The sequence below is a fragment of the Thalassophryne amazonica genome, chromosome 11 (genome assembly GCF_902500255.1).
Source record: "Thalassophryne amazonica chromosome 11, fThaAma1.1, whole genome shotgun sequence".
In the NCBI taxonomy this organism is placed as follows: domain Eukaryota; kingdom Metazoa; phylum Chordata; class Actinopteri; order Batrachoidiformes; family Batrachoididae; genus Thalassophryne; species Thalassophryne amazonica.
The window spans coordinates 47574242-47594930 of NC_047113.1; the positions used below are offsets into that span (position 1 = coordinate 47574242).

At 41.5% G+C, this 20689-nt stretch overlaps 1 protein-coding gene across 1 annotated transcript in view; it reads left to right on the forward strand.

Annotated features, from left to right (window-relative positions):
- Positions 1-20689, forward strand: part of ctnna1 (catenin (cadherin-associated protein), alpha 1) — a 266205-nt gene that overhangs the window by 170227 nt on the left and 75289 nt on the right. The window contains 2 exon segments of the mRNA XM_034181512.1: positions 10276-10368; positions 18540-18696. Of these exon segments, the coding sequence (XP_034037403.1) occupies positions 10276-10368; positions 18540-18696 (250 nt within the window).

Here is a 20689-nt window from a genome sequence, read left to right on the forward strand (position 1 = left end):
CACATTTAACTGTTTTAGTCTGTGGTGCAGTTGAAGGTGCTATATTATTTTTTCTTTTTGAATTTTTATGCTTAAATAGATTTTTGCTGGTTGTTGGTGGTCTGGGAGCAGGCACCGTCTCTACGGGGATGGGGTAATGAGGGGATGGCAGGGGGAGAGAAGCTGCAGAGAGGTGTGTAAGACTACAACTCTGCTTCCTGGTCCCAACCCTGGGACCAGGAAGTTAGCCTGTCTTAAATTAGCCTGTCTTAAGTTAGCCTGTCTTAAATATTTTGAACCATCTTGCAATTTTCTCTAAATCATTGGGAGAAAGGGTGTAATTCCTCCCTAGGGCAGAGGTGCTTGGGGCATTAACCAACAGAATATGAATCAGCGGCACCCAGCAGAGGTCCTCCCTCCGTGGCCAGTGAAAGTTAGCTGCAGGGCCATGTGGATGCATGAATGACGCCTGTACATCCTCATTTTCTTCAGACTGTGCCAAGATGGTTGCAAGCCACCACTGACCAATGACCATCATACAAACAAGCAACATATTGACCAGGGGTACATTCACTAAATTCAAGGACCTTTGGCATAGGGATTCCACATTCAAATCCTCCCACATCACCTCCAGAAACCCTCTTCACAAGAATGGTGCTATTTTCTGTGACAGTGAAGCATTGGTTACCCCGGTGCCTGGTATAGTTTTTGCCTTCTCAAAGCACTTTGTTTGACTTACTGCATGGGACTTGATATCCTCTGTTGAAATAAAGATTTTCAGAATGCCCTTAATGTTTGTACTTGCCCACTCAAAGAGATGCTGGGGTGTTAAGATGTGGCCTGAAGTTGTGGCCTGCAGACTTCGCCGGGCTGCCTCTTGCTTAATAGTGCCACCTATTCCATCACATGGGCTTTTCCCATGTGAAGTGGCAAAGAAGTGCCACGAAGCTTCATTCCCGAAATCTTCATAGTAATGAATCAAGTTGCAAAAATTCTTGAAATTTTTGTATTGGCTAGCAGCACCATCACTGAAGTAAAAGATTCTGTTTATCTCAGTGGGAACTGCAGCCTGCACCAGTGGCAAAACCTTAGTCTGAAAGTAGTGAACTGCAATGGTGTCATGTTTTAAGTGATCACTAATTACACAAATTCTGAGGCACTGCAAGGAATTATCCACTTTGTAGTACACAGTGAAGGGATGCAGAGTGGCTTGGGAATTGTCCCAGTGGTATCCCTGGGCTGCACTATAAAGGAATAATTCTCTGCAAAGTCCAGCAAGATAATACATTCATCATGTTTAAGGTTCCACCAGTATATTTAAAAAAAAGTCATATGTGTGATTTAATGTAACATCAGTGTACATCTTGTGTACATTTGCTGTACATCACAGGGATCTGCTGAAACATGTTTTTTCTTAAAAAGCATGCCATTGTTTTCTATGAAGGGATGCTTGCTCCATGTTTGCTTTGGTTTTTTGTAGTACTCTAGAGTTTTCAAATGACACCTTCATTTTGGAAATCTAAGGGTACCCACATGGTCAAATAATGGGCCAAAAAGGGCCCCGCCCACCAAGTTGGTTGGAAAGGGGTTAATTTTGCTCAGAATTCAAGATTAGTATTTTTGTTCTCTATGCATTTTTGGATAGCCTTTTATGTGTTCTGTAGGCAAGAGAAACTCCAAAACCTACACTGTTTTAGAAGTGTAAGAAAATACACCCCTAAAATGGCTCATTTTCTGACCACGTCGATCAAATTTTACTTTTTGTTTGGCAACAGCACAGTCTACAAGGGGTTAATGATGCTTTGGGTATTTTCTACAAAGAATTTGAGACATAATAAACATATTCTGAAACAATGGACATAATATCTTGTTTAAATTTTGAAATAAGAGCAGTTGAAAATGCTCACAAACGGGCCATAGATGGTTAACGCTGACACGCCCCCTTTTTCAAACCCCCATAAAATCTGAACGGAGAGAGATACTGAGCTAAAACCAACTGCTATTATCTTCTTTTACCACAGTCTACAAAATATCAAAGAACTAAGTACTTCTGAGACCATCAAGCTGGAAGGTCTGGTAATTTAAAGTGGAATGACCCATCTGCACATTGAGACATGTAGTTGGAAGGAGATCAGTGTTTTCAGGAATATTCAATTTTTACCTCAAACGTTTCAGGGGCTGCCACCAGCTATCCTCTGATATTACGAGGGTGTGAGGACGACAATGATCTCTTTAACTTTGACTTCATTCTGCACCACATGCATGTTCATATGTACTACTGTGCTATACCAGAACATTTGTTCAGACTACATGTCTGAATGGGGCTTCACAGTGTCTGCCCAGCCCTCTTTGAGTTCACTGTACAGTCTGGTTTTGCCACAGAAGTGTATGCTGCGGTGACTTTAAGTGATACCCAGAGTGTCCTCTTGAGATGAAACACCATCTTCTGGGAACATTTCCAGCTTCACTCCTCTGCAGCCTTCATGGTGCTGTAGTGGAAGGTCCCCCATATTACATTAGTCATTTGTTGCAGTCATTTTTGCTTGCTGTCCTCTTTCTGTCAGGTTTAGTAGTTTAGACAGATTAAAACTGTTGCACCTCTTGACCTTTATCAGAATATTTAGTGAAGCAAGAACTAGTCTATGGTTAGCATTAATAAACCGGGCATTCCTATAAACGTCAAACCGAATTTAGATGATTTTTCTCTTCAAGCTTTACATTTCTAAAACAGCTGTGAGTTAGATATTGCACATTGTGTGTGCAAAGCTCCATTTGAACTACTAGTTTGACATTTTGCAGTATTGGCTCTGTTATTAGGAGATGGGAGATCCAGTTTTTCCCACTCACAACAAAACACTCTTTGGGTGTATTTACACATACACAGTTACTCACATGCCAAACATAGGTCTGTGTTTCCAGCATTTGTCACATTATGTGACACAAGTAATTTCTAAAAGATGACATTGTTTTCAAGAGGCATGAAATATTAAATGCGTCATTAATCACTGTTTCAAATTGCAGCACTTGCTCAAGTAATCAGCCATCGTCTGGAATGAAGCATTAAGCCTTTTTTGGTGCTAAGAACCCTAATTAAATACATTTTCCTGTGATACCTATCCACTTCCCTGGAGGATCACATTGCAGTTTGCCAGTCACCTCTCTGGAAAATAACTAGCTAATGCTGCACCCAGCCTTAAAGGAAAATGCACATGTCATTGTCCTGCTGAAATATGAACCGTTGCCCCAGTTTAAGGTCAAGAGCACTCTGGAGCATGTTCTCATCCAGGATGTCTCTGTACATTGCTGCATTCATCTTCCCCTCAATCCTGAGTAATCTCTCAGTTGCTGCCTCTGAAAAACATCCCTACAGCATGATTCTGCTTCACTGTAGGGATTGTGCATGGTTTCCTCAAAACACAATGGCTGGCAATCATGCCAAAGAGTTCAAGCTTTGTCTCATCAAACCAGAGAATTTTGTTTCTCATGGTCTGAGAGTCCTTCAGGTGCCTTTTGACAAACTCTAAGTGGGCTGCCATGTGCCTTTTATTAAGAAGTGGCTTCTGTCTGGCCACTCTATCATACAGGTGTGATTGGTGGCTTGCTGAAGAGATGGTTGTCCTTCTGGAAGAAGAAATGCTAGAGCTCTGACAGAGTGACCATCAGGTTCTTGGTCACCTCCCTGATTAAGGCTTTTCTCACCCTTATCGCTCAGTTTAGACGGGGGCCCAGCTCTAGGAAGAGTCCTGGTGGATCCAAATTTCTTCTACTTACAGATGATGAAGGCCACTGTGCTCATTGGGACCTTTAAAACAGCAGAAATGTTTCTGTACCCTTCCCTAGATTTGTGCCTCCAGACAAAGACAATTCCTTTGACTTCATGCTTGGTTTGTGCTCTGACATGCACTGTCAATTATGGGACCTCATATGGAGAGAGGTGTGTGCCTTTCCAAATCATGTGTAATCAACTGAATTTACCCCAGGTGGACTCCAATTAAACTGTTGAAACATCTCAAGCATAATCAGTGGAAACATGATGCACCTGAGCTCAATTTTGAGTATTATGGCAAAGGCTGTGAATACTTATGTACATGTGATTTCTTTGTTTCTTTATTTTTAATAAATTTGCAAAAATCTTTTTTCACGTTCTCATGATGAGGTGTTGTGTATCAAATATGGATGAAAATAATTTTCTCCTTTTTGGAATAAGACTATAGCATTACAAAATGTGGAAAAAGTGAAATCACACGTTTAACTATTCACAGCGGTCCATTTTTACACTGTTGAAACATTAATTGCATGCTGGTTCAAATCTAAGCAGTGTTTCTTTGATGCTTGCTATAGTTATGTAATGAAAGTGCTACAGTATAACCGCAGCTTCAGTAAGTAGAATGAAATTCTAATTACATAGTTTACACATCGGGTCATGTGCTGTCTGACACACACACACACACACAGATGTTCTGGGGCAATGAACATAGTATAATTTCCTTTGTGGACAAAGTTGCTGTTGGCCTTATTAGCATTTGTCAGAATTTTATGTTCTTTTTTCCTCCTCTGTTTTGCTCTTAAGGGTGGTTGTCATCCACATAAAAAAAATCTATAAAATAAATAAAAATAAAGCCTGTTTTCGAGTCTTCTATGTAAATACAGTCTTCATTTCTGGGAGTCCTGCAAGATCATTTTCATGTATGATAACATGCAATGATCTAGTGTCAAAAGGTGCACTAAAGTCCGACAGCAGAAATGTGATGAAGGCACCACTACAGTTCTAGAATTTATTGGATGACTGGTTCAAGGTACTGACTGCAGTGGTTCAGAGGTTACTGGACATACAAAAATTGTTTTGAATACATACACATATAATGTTTAAAGTATTCGTGAAAAAGTAACTTGAGTAGTAGTAATTTGAGACCAGTCTGTAATTAGCCAGCAATCCGGGATCAAGTCTAGGTTTTCTTTTAAATTTATTTATTAGAGTTCAGTAGCTGCAATATTAAAACGAGTAGGAACAGCAAGTCTTAAGTAACATTCTATCTAAAACTATGTTGAATAATGTTAGCCTGTCAAATGAGGGAATATAAAATTTGCCTAAGTGTTGTTTTTTTAAGAATAAATACTTTTACTGTAGCATTGTCTAACCTAACAAAATTGATTTGGCTATTAAATATAATTGTAATATGTTTTATCCTTTGTCAAAATAAATCAACACATTGTGGGCTGTAAATGAACAATTTCATGTGGAGGGCTGAGGTATGGCTAGTGATGGGAGTACTAGACAAGAGATTGTCATGAATTTCAATGCTCAGATGGATTTTTAGAGTTAATTTTTTTAAACCACCTAACTAAACAAAACATAAATCCAGTTTCAGTATACCATGGCCTACGCAAATGTGTGTTTAGGTTCCCAGATTGGCAGCTATATCCAGGTACGAAATAGAATGGTTGGCACCAGCTGTTATGTTTAGTTATGTTTCATGTTAACATGTCAGAATCCAATGGATGTTGACCTTGTTTGGTAAGCAAATTGACAAAACTATTTTATTTCAAATCGTATTAGGTCAATCGATGACCTTAATCACCCAAATTTGAGCAACACTATGTAACACTATATATAACTTTATAACTCTTAATTCCATAACAGCTGAACAGATCTAGTCCAAACTATTACTTTTTGTAATTCTTCTTTTCAACATGATTGCCGTACTTACATATTTTGTCAGCCTTAGTACGCTGGTGCTCGATTGTAATTGTTGTTTTGTCACTTTAGGTAGTTCAGATTGGTTTAAAATTGACTACGGCTAATCGGCTAATGTTTGTCACATGACATGGATTAATTCATCCCATTTGTGTTGCATTGCATTTAGAGTGCAAATTTGGTTCCATATGTTTGGTATCATTGCACTCTGCACACACGTACGCAGGCTCGATCGTGCACACGTGTGCGTGCACACGTTTTTCCCCTTTTTTTTTTTTTTTTTTCTCTCTTCGCTGCACTGAGGATGTACAGTCTTTTTTTGGTAGTACACGCAAGCACAAGCACCGACCAGGTTGCATGTGTGTGCGTGTGCGCACGGGGACGACTCTCCCATAATTTGATTGAGCTAACTTGCGCTGATAATTCTTATAAGACACACACACACACACAAAACAAATCCACTGTGCTGTCTGGAGGCTGTTAGCAGGAAGAAAGAATGAAAAGTTGGACTCATTTCTGACGTGATTTTTTTTTTTTTCGCTGCACTGAGGACGTACACAGTCGACCAACCTGGTTGCATGTGTGTGTGCGTGCGCGGGGGACAACGATACGATGACTTGATTTGCGCTAACTGACACTGCTAATTCTTGTAGCATACACACACAAAATCCACTCTGCTATAAGCCTTCTGGATGCATGAAGACCTGTTCACATGAAACACTGACGTGATTTTTGGCTGGACTGAGGAACTACGCAGTCTTTTTTTTTTTATGGAAGTCTGAAATCAGTGCACAGCATCACTGGAGTACACGTTACAATTTGGACTTGAGCAGCACTGGAACACCAAAATGTAAGTTCCTTTTCTGTTGCTTAGAAATTAATAAAATATTAAATGACAAGGATCTATTTTGACCGTTATATAAAACAGAGAATGAATATTTTTACTTCTTTCAATGGAACGAATATTTAATTCGGTGAAAGTTGGAACATACCATCCAGCTTTCACCTCATGAAATATTTGTACCATTGAACTCAAAAACATTCATTATTTGTATACTATTGTACAGTTAATGAAACATGATGGCAAATGGTATGAATAATCCATGTCACATACCATATAAGCCACCAATCAAATAACAAGGATCCGCTCGGCCATTATATAATAGCAGTGTCGCAATAGGAGTCTTGTCTTTCTTTTCTAAGAATGCTTGACATTTCCATGTGTATCAAGAATACTGAGCAGTAGAGGAACCCACTCCCCCTTTAATAGCCTCTGCCAATTGTTGTTGATTAAATGAATGGAGGCACAGTGTCCAGACATCTTTACGACTGCATTGTCTCATGGACAGTGAGAACTAACCAAATGTTTAAAGTTTCCTCATCTCACAAAGTAGTGAGTGTGCAGTGAATACCATTTGTCCCCTGAGAAGAGGGAGGAGCACCAAAGTGCCATTACTGAATCTTATGCCCTGTTTGCATAATATTGTGGGCTGAGCAAGTGCAGGCTTCCCTAAAGGCAAATGTTCCATTAGTTCTCACATATAATTTAAGGCAAGTTGATGAATGACCCACATTTATAGGCCTGTTTATGTGATTCATCCAGTTCTTGATTTTCAGAGCACTACTGTTCGAAACATACTGAACACATTAAGCAAAGTTATGTTTTATTAATTAATTAATTTATTTATTTAATCATTATTTTTGTAGAATATATAGTCCTTGTTCTCTTCTTAATCATGGTGCTTAGCACTCCATTTTTTTTTATTTTTTTTTTATTTATTTTTTTTTTTTATAGTTTACCAAAACTACTTTTAGTTTATGAAGAGTTCAGATGCAAAACCCAGTATCTCCAAAACCATAAATTTTTGGTTGAGGCCAACATGTACTTGACTGTCAAGGGGACCATCAGTGTGCAAAATATGAAAGAATTTGAACAAACTGTTTTCATTTTATTGATGAAAGTCTGTATTTCCGAATACGGTTTTCTTTAGATCTCCATTTTCAACTGCATTTTTCTCCATTTAAAAAAAAAAAAAAAGGAAAAAAAAAAACTTACTGGGTTTTGCATCTGAACTCTTTATATATGTGTATATACACTCAACAAAAATATAAATGCAACACTTTTGGTTTTGCTCCCATTTTGTATGAGATGAACTCAAAGATCTAAAACCTTTTCCACATACACAATATCATCATTTCCCTCAAATATTATTCACAAACCAGTCTAAATCTGTGATCGTGAGCACTTCTCCTTTGCTGAGATAATCCATCCCACCTCACAGGTGTGCCATACCAAGATGCTGATTAGACACCATGATTAGTGCACAGGTGTGCCTTAGACTGTTCACAATAAAAGGCCACTCTGAAAGGTGCAGTTTTGTTTTATTGGGGGGGGGGGATACCAGTCAGTATCTGGTGTGACCACCATTTGCCTCATGCAGTGCAACACATCTCCTTCGCATAGAGTTGATCAGGTTGTCAATTGTGGCCTGTGGAATGTTGGTCCACTCCCCTTCAATGGCTATGCGAAGTTGTTGGATATTGGCAGGAACTGGTACACGCTGTTGTATATGCCGGTCCAGAGCATCCCAAACATGCTCAATGGGTGACATGTCTGGTGAGTATGCCGGCCATGCAAGAACTGGGACATTTTCAGCTTCCAAGAATTGTGTAGAGATCCTTGCAACATGGGGCTGTGCATTATCCTGCTGCAACATGAGGTGATGTTCTTGGATGTATGGCACAACAATGGGCCTCAGGATCTCATCACGGTATCTCTGTGCATTCAAAATGCCATCAATAAAATGCACCTGTGTTCTTCGTCCATAACAGACGCCTGCCCATACCATAACTCCACCGCCACCATGGGCCACTCAATCCACAACATTGACATCAGAAAAACGCTCACCCACACGACGCCACACACGCTGTCTGCCATCTGCCCTGGACAGTGTGAACCGGGATTCATCCGTGAAGAGAACACCTCTCCAAAGTGCCAAACGCCAGTGAATGTGAGCATTTGCCCACTCAAGTTGGTCACGACGACGAACTGGAGTCAGGTAGAGACCCCGATGAGGACGACGAGCATGCAGATGAGCTTCCCTGAGATGGTTTCTGACAGTTTGTGCAGAAATTCTTTGGTTATGCAAACCGATTGTTTCAGCAGCTGTCCGAGTGGCTGGTCTCAGATGATCTTGGAGGTGAACATGCTGGATGTGGAGGTCCTGGGCTGGTGTGGTTACACGTGGTCTGCGGTTGTGAGGCTGGTTGGATGTACTGCCAAATTCTCTGAAACGCCTTTGGAGACAGCTTATGGTAGAGAAATGAACATTCAATACACGAGCAACAGCTCTGGTTGACATTCCTGCTGTCAGCATGCCAATTGCACGCTCCCTCTAATCTAGTGTCATCTGTGGCATTGTGCTGTGTGATAAAACTGCACCTTTCAGAGTGGCCTTTTATTGTGGGCAGTCTAAGGCACACCTGTGCACTAATCATGGTGTCTAATCAGCATCTTGATATGGCACACCTGTGAGGTGGGATGGATTATCTCAGCAAAGAAGTGCTCACTATCACAGATTTAGACTAGTTTGTGAACAATATTTGGGGGAAATGGTGATATTGTGTATGTGGAAAAAGTTTTAGATCTTTGAGTTCATCTCATACAAAATGGGAGCAAAACCAAAAGTGTTGCGTTTATATTTTTGAGTGTATATATGTGTATATATATATTACTGATATTATACATATGCATAATATCAGGTTGGTAATTTAAATATACAAAAATTCAGCTCTTCTTCCTTCTTTCCTGCAGTCGAGAGATGCTGGATTTGCTTTTGTAACTGATTATGTTTAGCACATTTTGTTGGTCCATTGGATAATCCCTTTTTGGCACACTTCTGTAGAACCAAACATTCTGTTTCAGCATCATTGCCAGCACGTCTAACCAGCAAATGGGAGTCTTCTGTCTCTGACCTAAATTTCTATGAGTATTGGTTTGTTCACGTCACAGTTACTTTTGAGGATGCAGAATGTTGTGAATTTATTATTGGAGAACTTGATTTGTTGGGTGACATTGAATGATATACTCACAAGCTGTAAATATTGGCAGCAGCAAGAGAGCCATGCTTGGCTGAGTCCTGTTCTCACTTGTAGGTTTTTTTTTTTTTTTTTGTAAAGGTGTCAGGGATAACCTTGATTTCAGGAGATTAATGACACTGAGGCATCATGACAGTTTAGTCTTGAAAATGAATATTTCCTTTATCAGCCATCGCATAGATTTGCATTTTGGGAATTCAGCTTTTGTAGCAAGCAAATACAAACTTGATTGTTTCGCTTTTGGTTCCATCCAATTTTTTCCTCATGTTTCATTTTTGCAGCTATATGAATTATTTCCCAGCAGTGGGTTTTTATATTCCACAAGGATTAGTGGCATTGCAGAGCTGCTGTATTTTTGATGAATCGCTGTACCGGGCTACCATAATGAACTTATCTAACATCTCCCCCTCTCTCTGTCATTCTCTTCTTTGTTCTTTCGTCTGTCTTTCTCAAAATGTATATCCAGTAGCCCTGTTTCTAACTAAAAATACGTTTCTCTTTAGGTGGCCAACCTAGCATGCTCAATCTCCAACAATGAGGAAGGAGTGAAGCTGGTCCGCATGGCAGCATCCCAGCTGGAAACTCTTTGTCCACAGGTACCAGTCTGTCCATCCGTCCCAACTTCCATATGCACAAACACAGAGTGGTTTTGGATGAGAAATCTGTTTTGGAAATTTTGAAGTACGAGTACACTTTTCTTTTTTTAAGACAACATAGGTGTCTTAAATGGGTTGTTTGCTTGTTCTCACATTCCTATCAAGTACAAGTAATGTTTTATTTCTACATGCAAAGAATGATGAATGGAGTAGTTTGCTAACAATAACACCTGTCCTCTGTTTATTTCCAAACCCGTTGTTAACCCCAAAACTTGAATCAGCTGCAAATCGTGAATTATCCGCAAACGGTTGCAAAACGTGGATACTAAAAAAAGTATCTCCCAAAACGTGGGAGTCTCACAAAAAGTCTATCATTCATGATATATATATATATATATATATATATATATATACACACACTCAGTTTATTGCTCAATTACCGCATGAAATTTTGATTGCAAACCCTATCACCGCAAAAAGGATCCCGCTGGGTGTGTCCCGCTCCGGGGCGTCAGGTTTTACTTGGACGGTCCACCTGTCAAACTCACAGAGGACAGACCCCCCCCCCCAGTAAACGGCTCAATAATCATAACCTTATTTTTATCCACATGAACCATCCTCTGAGCTGGAAAAATAATATTGACTTGAATGAGCAGATGGCAGAGAAACGGAAGGGTACGGACCGTTTACAAAGAGCAAAAACACGACACCAGAAAAATACACAATAAATTCAAGTGTGGTGCCACAAAATTCACTGAACACATCAGTGGTCTCCTGCTGGTTATACAACCCCTGGCAAAAAATTATGGAATCACCGGCCTCGGAGGATGTTCATTCAGTTGTTTAATTTTCTAGGAAAAAAGCAGATCACAGACATGACACAAAACTAAAGTCATTTCAAATGGCAACTTTCTGGCTTTAAGAAACACTATAAGAAATCAGGAAAAAAATTTGTGGCAGTCAGTAACGGTTACTTCTTTAGACCAAGCAGAGGGAAAAAATATGGAATCACTCAATTCTGAGGAAAAAAATATGGAATCATGAAAAACAACAGAACGCTCCAACACATCACTAGTATTTTGTTGCACCACCTCTGGCTTTTATAACAGCTTGCCGTCTCTGAGGCATGGACTTAATGAGTGACAAACAGTACTCTTCATCAGTCTGGCTCCAACTTTCTCTGATTGCTGTTGCCAGATCAGCTTTGCAGGTTGGAGCCTTGTCATGGACCATTTTCTTCAACTTCCACCAAAGATTTTCAATTGGATTAAGATCCGGACTATTTGCAGGCCATGACATTGACCCTATGTGTCTTTTTGGAAGGAATGTTTTCACAGTTTTTGCTCTATGGCAAGATGCATTATCATCTTGAAAAATGATTTCATCATCCCCAAACATCCTTTCAGTTGATGGGATAAGAAAAATGTCCAAAATATCAACGTAAACTTTTGCATTTATTGATGATGTAATGACAGCTATCTCCCCAGTGCCTTTACCTGACATGCAGCCCCATATCATCAAATTTACATGTTCTCTTCAGGCAGTCATCTTTGTAAATCTCATTGGAACGGCACCAAGCAAAAGTTCCAACATCATCACCTTGCTCAATGCAGATTCGAGATTTATCATTGAATATGACTTTCATCCAGTCATCCACAGTCCACGATTGCTTTTCCTTAGCCCATTGTAACCTTGTTTTTTCTGTTTAGGTGTTAATGATGGCTTTCGTTTAGCTTTTCTGTATGTAAATCCCATTTCCTTTAGGCGGTTTCTTACAGTTCGGTCACATACGTTGACTCCAGTTTCCTCCCATTCGTTCCTCATTTGTTTTGTTGTGCATTTTTGATTTTTGAGACATATTGTTTTAAGTTTTCTGTCTTGACGCTTTGATGTCTTCCTTGGTCTACCAGTATGTTTGCCTTTAACAACCTTCCCATGTTGTTTGTATTTGGTCGAGAGTTTAGACACAGCTGACTGTGAACAACCAACATCTTTTGCAACATTGCATGATGATTTACCCTCTTTTAAGAGTTTGATAATCCTCTCCTTTGTTTCAATTGACATCTCTCGTATTGGAGCCATGATTCATGTCAGTCCACTTGGTGCAACAGCTCTCCAAGGTGTGATGACTCCTTTTTAGATGCAGACTAACGAGCAGATCTGATTTGATGCAGGTGTTAGTTTTGGGGAAGAAAATTTACAGGGTGATTCCATAATTTATTCCTCAGAATTGAGTGAGTCCATATTTTTTTCCCTCTGCTTGGTCTAAAAAAGTTAGTTACTGACTGCCACAATTTTTTTTTTTTCCTGATTTCTTATAGTGTTTCTTAAAGCCAGAAAGTTGCCATTTAAAATGACTTTAGTTTTGTGTCATGTCTGTGATCTGCTTTTTTTTCTACAAAACAACTGAATGAACATCCTCCGAGGCCGGTGATTCCATAACTATTGCCAGGGGTTGTACTACAGCACTCAGTTTGGAAAATGTCATTGTGAAAAACTTTGGAGTTTTGTTTTTTTGTCAATGTTATATGTTGTAGTGACACAAAGTGTACTGCACACATCAGTGGAGTCCTGCTGGTTATACTACAGGACCCAGTATGAAAAAATGTACAAAATTTAATTTTAGTGAATTTTTTTATCATTACATTCAGTCATAAAATGAGCAGTAAAGTAAGTCCCTTCAGCTGCTCCCTTGTTTGCACTCGGGGTTGCCACAGCAAATCCAAGGTGGATGTGCATGTTGAATTGCCACAGGTTTTACGCCGGATGCCCTTCCTGACGCAACTCCACATTACGTGGAGAAATGTGGCAGGGGTGGGATTTGAACCCGGAACCTTTTGCAGTGAAACCAAGCGCATTAACCACTTGGCCACCACCCTCTGCAGCAATAGAATTCATTATTTCAATTTTCAAAATTCAAAATTAAATTTTTGCACATTTTTCCAAACTGAGTGCTGTAGTATAACCAGCAGGAGACCACGGTGTTCAGTGAATTCGGTGACACCACACCTGAATTTTTGAATATTTTTCTGGTGTCTCATTTCATTTTTGCACTATGTAGAAGGTCCCTACACTTCCGTTTTTCCATCGCCTGCTTGTTCAGATAAATATTTTTCCAGCTCAGAGGATGGCTCATATGGATAAAAATAAGGTTGTAAATGATAAATGGACTGCATTTATATAGCGTTTTTCCATCTGAATCAGACGCTCAAAGCGCTTTACAATTATGCCTCACATTCACCCCGATGTCAGGGTGCTGCCATACAACGCGCTCACTACACACCGGGAGCAATAGGGGATTAAAGGCCTTGCCCAAGGGCCCTTAGTGATTTTCCAGTCAGGCGAGGATATGAACCCATGATCCTCTGGACTCAAGCCCAACACCTTAACCACTAGACCATCACCTCCTAGGTTGTAGCTCATTGTCTACCTTTCTGAGGTCAGAAACTGTTTTTCTACAGCGTTTCTCTTAAGATTATTGAGCCATTTACTGGAGGTGGAGGTTTCTGTCCTCTGTGAGTTTGACAGGTGAACTGTCCCAGTCAAACTCCTCAACATCGAGAGCTGCTCAGATCACCTCCCCACCTCCTCAGGCTGTAGTGACACCCCCTCCCCAAAATCATTTTTGCGGTGATAGGGTTTGCGATAAAGATTTCCTGCAGTAGTTGATCCATAAAATGAAACCCTTAAATGACTTGAACTGAAAACACACACACACTCACACACATTCACGTTTTGCGAGACCCCCGTTCATTTTGTGAGACCTGCGTTCACGTTTTTGGAGATATTTTTAGATTTAGATTTAAGATTTTAACTTCCTTGTCCTCAAACGTGTGGTTAGTGTCTTTCAGGTGGAGATGAACTGCAGACTGAGGTCCATTTGCGCCCTCTCTGCGGTGCTGGTATAGCCTTTTGTGTAAAGGTTGCTTAGTCTCACCTATGTAGTGTTCATTATAGTTTTCCTGACATCTGATAGAATACACTACATTGCTCTGTTTGTAACTAGGGATCCTGTCTCTGTGTAGGCTCTCAGTTGTCCAGGTGGTTTCCATATTGTATGTGATGGAAGATTCCATCACATACAATTTGGCCAAGCACCTCAAGTGCATTTTGACTCCTCTAGTGGGTAACTCAGACCATCATGTGGAGAACACACAAGATTTTGTGAACAAGATCAAGGACCTGCAGCTGGAGGCAGATGAAACTATGGTGTCATTTGATGTGACTTCGTTGTTCACCTGCATCCCCACCACTGAGGCCATCTCAGCTGTGAGGCAGAGACTGCTGGAGGATGTATCTCTACCTGAAAGGACCAAACTCACACCAGACCACATCTGCCAACTCTTGGAGATCTGTCTTAACACCACGTATTTCCTGTTTAGGGGGAATTACTACAGGCAGATCCATGGTTGTGTGATGGGGTCTCCGGTATCCCCCATTGTGGCCAATCTGTACATGGAGCGAGTGGAGAAGACAGCCTTGATGCCGTTCACGGGCATCTCTCCCAGTCACTGGTTCAGATATGTCAATGACACATGGGTTAAAATCAAGCAACAGGAGGTCGAGGACTTTACAGAACACATCAATTCGGTGGATTCCAATATCAAGTTCACATGTGAGGATGCCAGAAACAACCATTTAGCCTTCTTGGACTGTGATGTTACGATTGGAGAGAACAGGCAGCTCCAGACAGAGGTTTACAGAAAACCCACTCACACTGACCAATATCTGCTCTTTGGCTCAAACCACCCCCTTGAACACAGAGCCCTACAGGTGCCCACAACTGCAGAGGGAAGGGCTAAAGAACAACAACTTGTACGGAAAGCCCTCACAGTATGTGGGTACCCACGATGGTCCCTGGACAAAGTGCAGAAGTCCCAGAAAACAAAGAGACCAGATAGACAGGAGACGGAGACAAGAAGAGTGTCTCTCCCTTATTTAGCAGGAGTAGGGGAAAAACTACAGAGGATCTTCAGACAGCACAAAATCCCAGTTTACTTTAAACCGGTTAACACAACTGGTCATCGACATATCTGAACCAGTGACTGGGAGAGATGCCTGTGAAAGATGTCAAGGCTGTCTTCTCCACTCGCTCCATGTACAGATTGGCCACAGTGGGGCATACCGGAGACCCCATTGCTCAACCATGGATCTGCCTGTAGTAATTCCCCCTAAACAGGAAATACGTGGTGTTAAGACAGATCTCCAAGAGTTGGCAGATGTGGTTTGGTCCTTTCAAGTAGAGACACGTCCTCCAGCAGTCTCTGCCTCACCGCTGAGATGGCCTCAGCGGTGGGGATGCAGGTGAACAACGATGTCACATCAAATGACACCATAGTTTCATCTGCCTCTAGCTGCAGGTCCTTGATCTTGTTCACAAAATCTTGTGTGTTCTCCACATGGTGATCTGAGTTACCCACTAGAGGAGCCAAAATCCACTTGAGGTGCTTGGCCAAATTGTATGTGATGGAATCTGTGTTACATACAATAGGCCTGAGTGGCACGTCCTGTTTGTGGATTTTGGGCAGTCCATAGATGCATGGAGTGGTGTCCCCAGGGTACAGTCTGTAGTATGTCTGCCTGTCGATGAGTCCCTCTTTCTCCAGGTTTTGGAGGTAGCTAATGATTTTCTTCTTATAGCCGCTTGTGGGGTCTCTCTTCAGACGTTCGTATGTACTGGAGTTACTGAGCAAGTTGTTGATCTTTGCCTTGTAGTCCGATGTGTTCAGGACCGCCGTGCATCTGCCTTTATCTGCTGGCAGGATAAGGATGCTTTGGTCCTTCTGCAGTGCTGACAAAGCTTTCTGTTCTTCTCCTGTGATGTTGGACGGAGGAGGCTTAGCACTGTTAAGCACTGCTGTGACTCTTGGTCGGAGGTCCCCAGCTTCTGACGCTGACAAACTGTTATGTTTAATGGCTGACTCTACTGCAGTAATGTAATCTACTGTCGGTATATGTTTAGGGGTCACTGAGAAATTTAGTCCTTTAGCGAGCACATCCTTTTCTGTCTGTGTAAGAACCCTGTTGGAGAGATTCTTTACCCAATTTTCCCTGTTGTCACTAATTTGTCTGGGTGTATCTTTAAAACTACTCCCACTGAAAGTACGCCTTTTCTGCACTAAAAGGTTGTGAAACTTCCTGATTTGCCGCTCCTTACTTTTTAAATGCTCAGCCATTTGAATTTTAACTATGAACTTTGTGATCTTATTATGGACCTCTTCCCCCACTAAAGTTTCGACCCTTTTGTGAAGACTATCAAGATTATTTTGGAAGCCTAATATTTTAAAATGAAGCCTTCTAATTCTAAGACCCAAAATCCTCCTAAGGTAACTGTGCTGGATCTTTTCTGCTGTGTGACCTGCGTCCAGTGCCTTTTGCTTCATGCATTTGGGAATAACATTGTTTTGTTTGCATCTCAGGTTAAATCTTAAGTGGTTTCTAAAGTTAGCTATCTTTTTAGCAGTCTTTTCCAGCTTACGTACCAGTGCCAGGGCCTCATGCCCACAGTTGGTCGCAGTGTTTCTGTGTAGGCTCTCAGTTGTCCAGGTGGTTTCCATAGTAGAGAAGCTTGAATCTTCGACTGGACTGGGTTGCTTGACGCGAGGACGTTTCGCTTCAAATCGCAGAAGCTTCCTCAGCTAAAATTCTTGCTCTGGTAGTCTGACTTCTGTCTTGACTCTTGTAGAGAAGAAAATACAGAAGCCAACAAAAGATGGAGTTTTTTAAACCTAACCAGACCCCTCCTACCGAGAGGCTGACTGCTATAGGCTAGTGACTAAACAATAGCTCTAATTAGCACCTATTGTGCTCTAGTTAGCACCCTCCTAATGACAGGGCAGCTGTCCCTCCTAATGATGGGACGGAAGCCTCTCCTAATGGCTCCCTTGACGACTCTCCTGATGACGTGAATGACTTATTACCATGAACAAAAGACTGAAATTGCTTTGACCTGAGTACCCCATTGTAAACAGGGGACAAAGCGTGTCTCAGACCCCCTCCCCGGTTAAGGCTGGGTTTCAACTTTTTCACAAAGAATGCTTCCTTGACACCTCTCTCAAACCATTTCTTCTCTCTGGCTAAGATTTTAACTTCCTTGTCCTCAAACGTGTGGTTAGTGTCTTTCAGGTGGAGATGAACTGCAGACTGAGGTCCGTTTGCGCCCTGTCTGCGGTGCTGGTATAGCCTTTTGTGTAAAGGTTGCTTAGTCTCACCTATGTAGTGTTCATTACAGTTTTCCTGACATCTGATAGAATACACTACATTGCTCTGTTTGTAACTAGGGATCCTGTCCTTAAGGTGAACTTATTTCTGTCTCAAGGTGTTAACCGGTTTAAAGTAAACTTGGATTTTGTGCTGTCTGAAGATCCTCTGTAGTTTTTTTCCCCTACTCCTGCTAAATAAGGGGGAGAGACTCCTCTTCTTCTTGTCTCCGTCTCCTGTCTATCTGGTCTCTTTGTTTTCTGGGAAGTGCAGAAGTCAAGCAACCCAGTCCAGTCGAAGATTCAAGCTTCTCTACTATGGAAACCACCTTGACAACTTAGAGCCTTCACAGAAATATTTTTTCATTATTCACATTTTGTAATTAACGGTTTCCGGATAATTCACGATTTGCAGCTGATTCATGTTTTGGGGGTTAACACCCGTTCAACAAATGAAGTGGGCATGTGTAACATGTCTCAGTAGTCCTGAAAAATACTGTATTCCCAAAACCACAAAAATTGGCACCAAATTGAAAATGCACCAGAATTAAAGGGAATGCTTTACTAAATGATTTCACACTCTGGCATATTGACACTTCTACAACACAGGCGGCTTTTTTTTTGTTGTTTTTTTTTTTTGTTGTGTTTTTTTGTTTTTTCGGATTACCAGCCGATAGGCCATTAACCCAATGTTGCGGCGCATAGTCGGCGGCATAGTCATCGGTGTCTATATATTGCGATATTTCAAAAACGGTCTAACTTTTTTCTAATTTGGCAACATTATAATAGGGGTCATTGACATTATTCCCATCTAAAAATCTGATTTGTAGATTAGTTAATTTGGAAATGTGACATAGGACACAGCTATTATTCATTTATTGAAAACCATTCCTTGTCTGGAATCAATCCCATGAATTGATTGGTTGATGTTGTTTGTAATAGGAAGTTTTAACTGTAGCTACATGATTTTAGGTGATTAACGCAGCCTTGGCCCTCGCTGCCAAACCCAACAGTAAGGTGGCCCAAGACAATATGGATTTATTCAAGGACCAGTGGGAGAAGCAGGTCCGTGTCCTCACTGATGCTGTTGATGACATAACATCTATTGATGACTTCCTGTGTGTGTCTGGTGAGTGGCTTTCAACTGCATGACATAACTACAATCGATTACATGCAAGAACAATAAATTGATTAAAACTTGTATTCCATTGGAATGCATTATCATTTAAACATGTCTGCAGACATTGCAGTCTTAATTGATACTGAACTCTGGGTATCTGTTTACCTAGATTTGTGCTAAAATTGCATTCTTAAGGTGAGGGACAAAAAAACAGCATCGGGTGTACCGCAGAATTTGTCTCATTAAAGTTGATCATGTTCTGCAGCAAAGAACACCAACATGTCAGCAGAACTACATTTATAAATAATTGCTCATTTGCCTTAAACAACAAGATGGTTTGCTGAGGATATTCATCAAGAGTTGGCAGAATAAAGCCACCTTGACGCTTGCATGAATCTGAGCCCTGCACTGGCACGCATTCCGACGTGCCAATGAGTAAACCTGTCGTAAACTGTCAACTGTGCGTAGCTGCATGCCAGTGTGGAAAGAAAATTTTGAAATGTTAAAAATTTCAGGCACGCATTAATTTCATGCTACTTGCATGAACTAGTCGCGAACATCGCATAACCTTTTGAAAACACTGCGTGTCGTTGCGTCTCATTTCATGCAGGGCATCTGAATCTGAAATTAAATTGACAAGATGTTACATAAGAAGGAATGAAAATGTAACTGTTTTACCAGTCCATTACTCTATATATATATATAGAGAGAGAGAGAGAGAGAGAGAGAGAGAGAGAGAGAGAGAGAGAGAGAGAGAGAGAGAGAGAGAGAGAGAGAGAGAGAGAGAGAGAGAGAGAGAGAGAGAGAGAGAGAGAGAGAGAGAGAGAGAGAGAGAGAGAGAGAGAGAGAGAGAGAGAGAGAGAGAGAGAGAGAGAGAGAGAGAGAGAGAGAGAGAGAGAGAGAAGTACACCAAAAAGCGCTATTTCCCAGGGCCTGGGTCGTCAGCTGAGCGCTATCACTCCTTGGGATTTCGACCCATTAAGCTCAGTATCCCTCATGATAGTGGGTCCGCAACAGCTGTTTCCTGTTGCGCCCAGGCCCGTAAAATCCAGGTGCTGCCATCTTCTCCTCTTTCTCCCATTTCCTTTACCACCATACAACATCCATCAACACCAGCTGCCCTCAGAAAACGACCCACCGATGCTGCAGGGAAACCCCGGCATCCCACCTCAAAAGGAATGACCTCCACCTTCCAGCCTCGCTCCCCTATCTCCACCCTCAAATCTTCATAACGGTTGAGCTTCCTCTGTCGAGCTCCATCAATACCCTCCTCCCATGAGACTGTCAGCTCTCCAAGTATTACTCTCCTTTCCTCCCTATCAATCAGCGTAACATCCGGCAGCAAATCAGACACCACCACATCTACTGGCAAAGTCTTGTCTTCTAACACAGTCCACTTCCTTTTTGGACCAGTGCCCATCCTCTTCTGCTTCCGGCTTCTCACCTGTTCACCAGCTCTCACAAACTTAACTGGTTGGCTTTTCTTCACTGGGACAAATGCATCATTTACTGCCTTCACAGCCACCTTCAGAACTAAATTGTGCCTAAATGTAGACCATCCTCTACTCAAAGCAACATGACACGCTGACAGAATATGGTGAAGAGTAGCATACTTTCCACACAGATGACAGTTCGCACTCTTGCCAGTACCCCATCTTCTCAGGTTCGCTGGTGATGGAAACACATCATACGTCATCTGGAGTAGCCGCTTCAGACTCCCAAAACTTCTTCCCCAAATGTCCTTCCGAGTCACCTTCCTCTCCTCTACATCCCACGTCATCCATCGACCTTGCTGGCCCTGCTGTGCTGCTCTCGACACCCTTTCAGCCTCTACCAACCGACGAGTCTCCTGCTCTCTGATCTTTCTTCGTTCCCCAGCTCCGACCTTTGACCAAAATCGTTGCCTTCTTCTTACACCAAGGCAAGCTCCCTTTTCACGCACCACTCCAACAAATTCACGTTGACGTGCTACGGCCTCAACTTCTTTCACCATACCACCAGC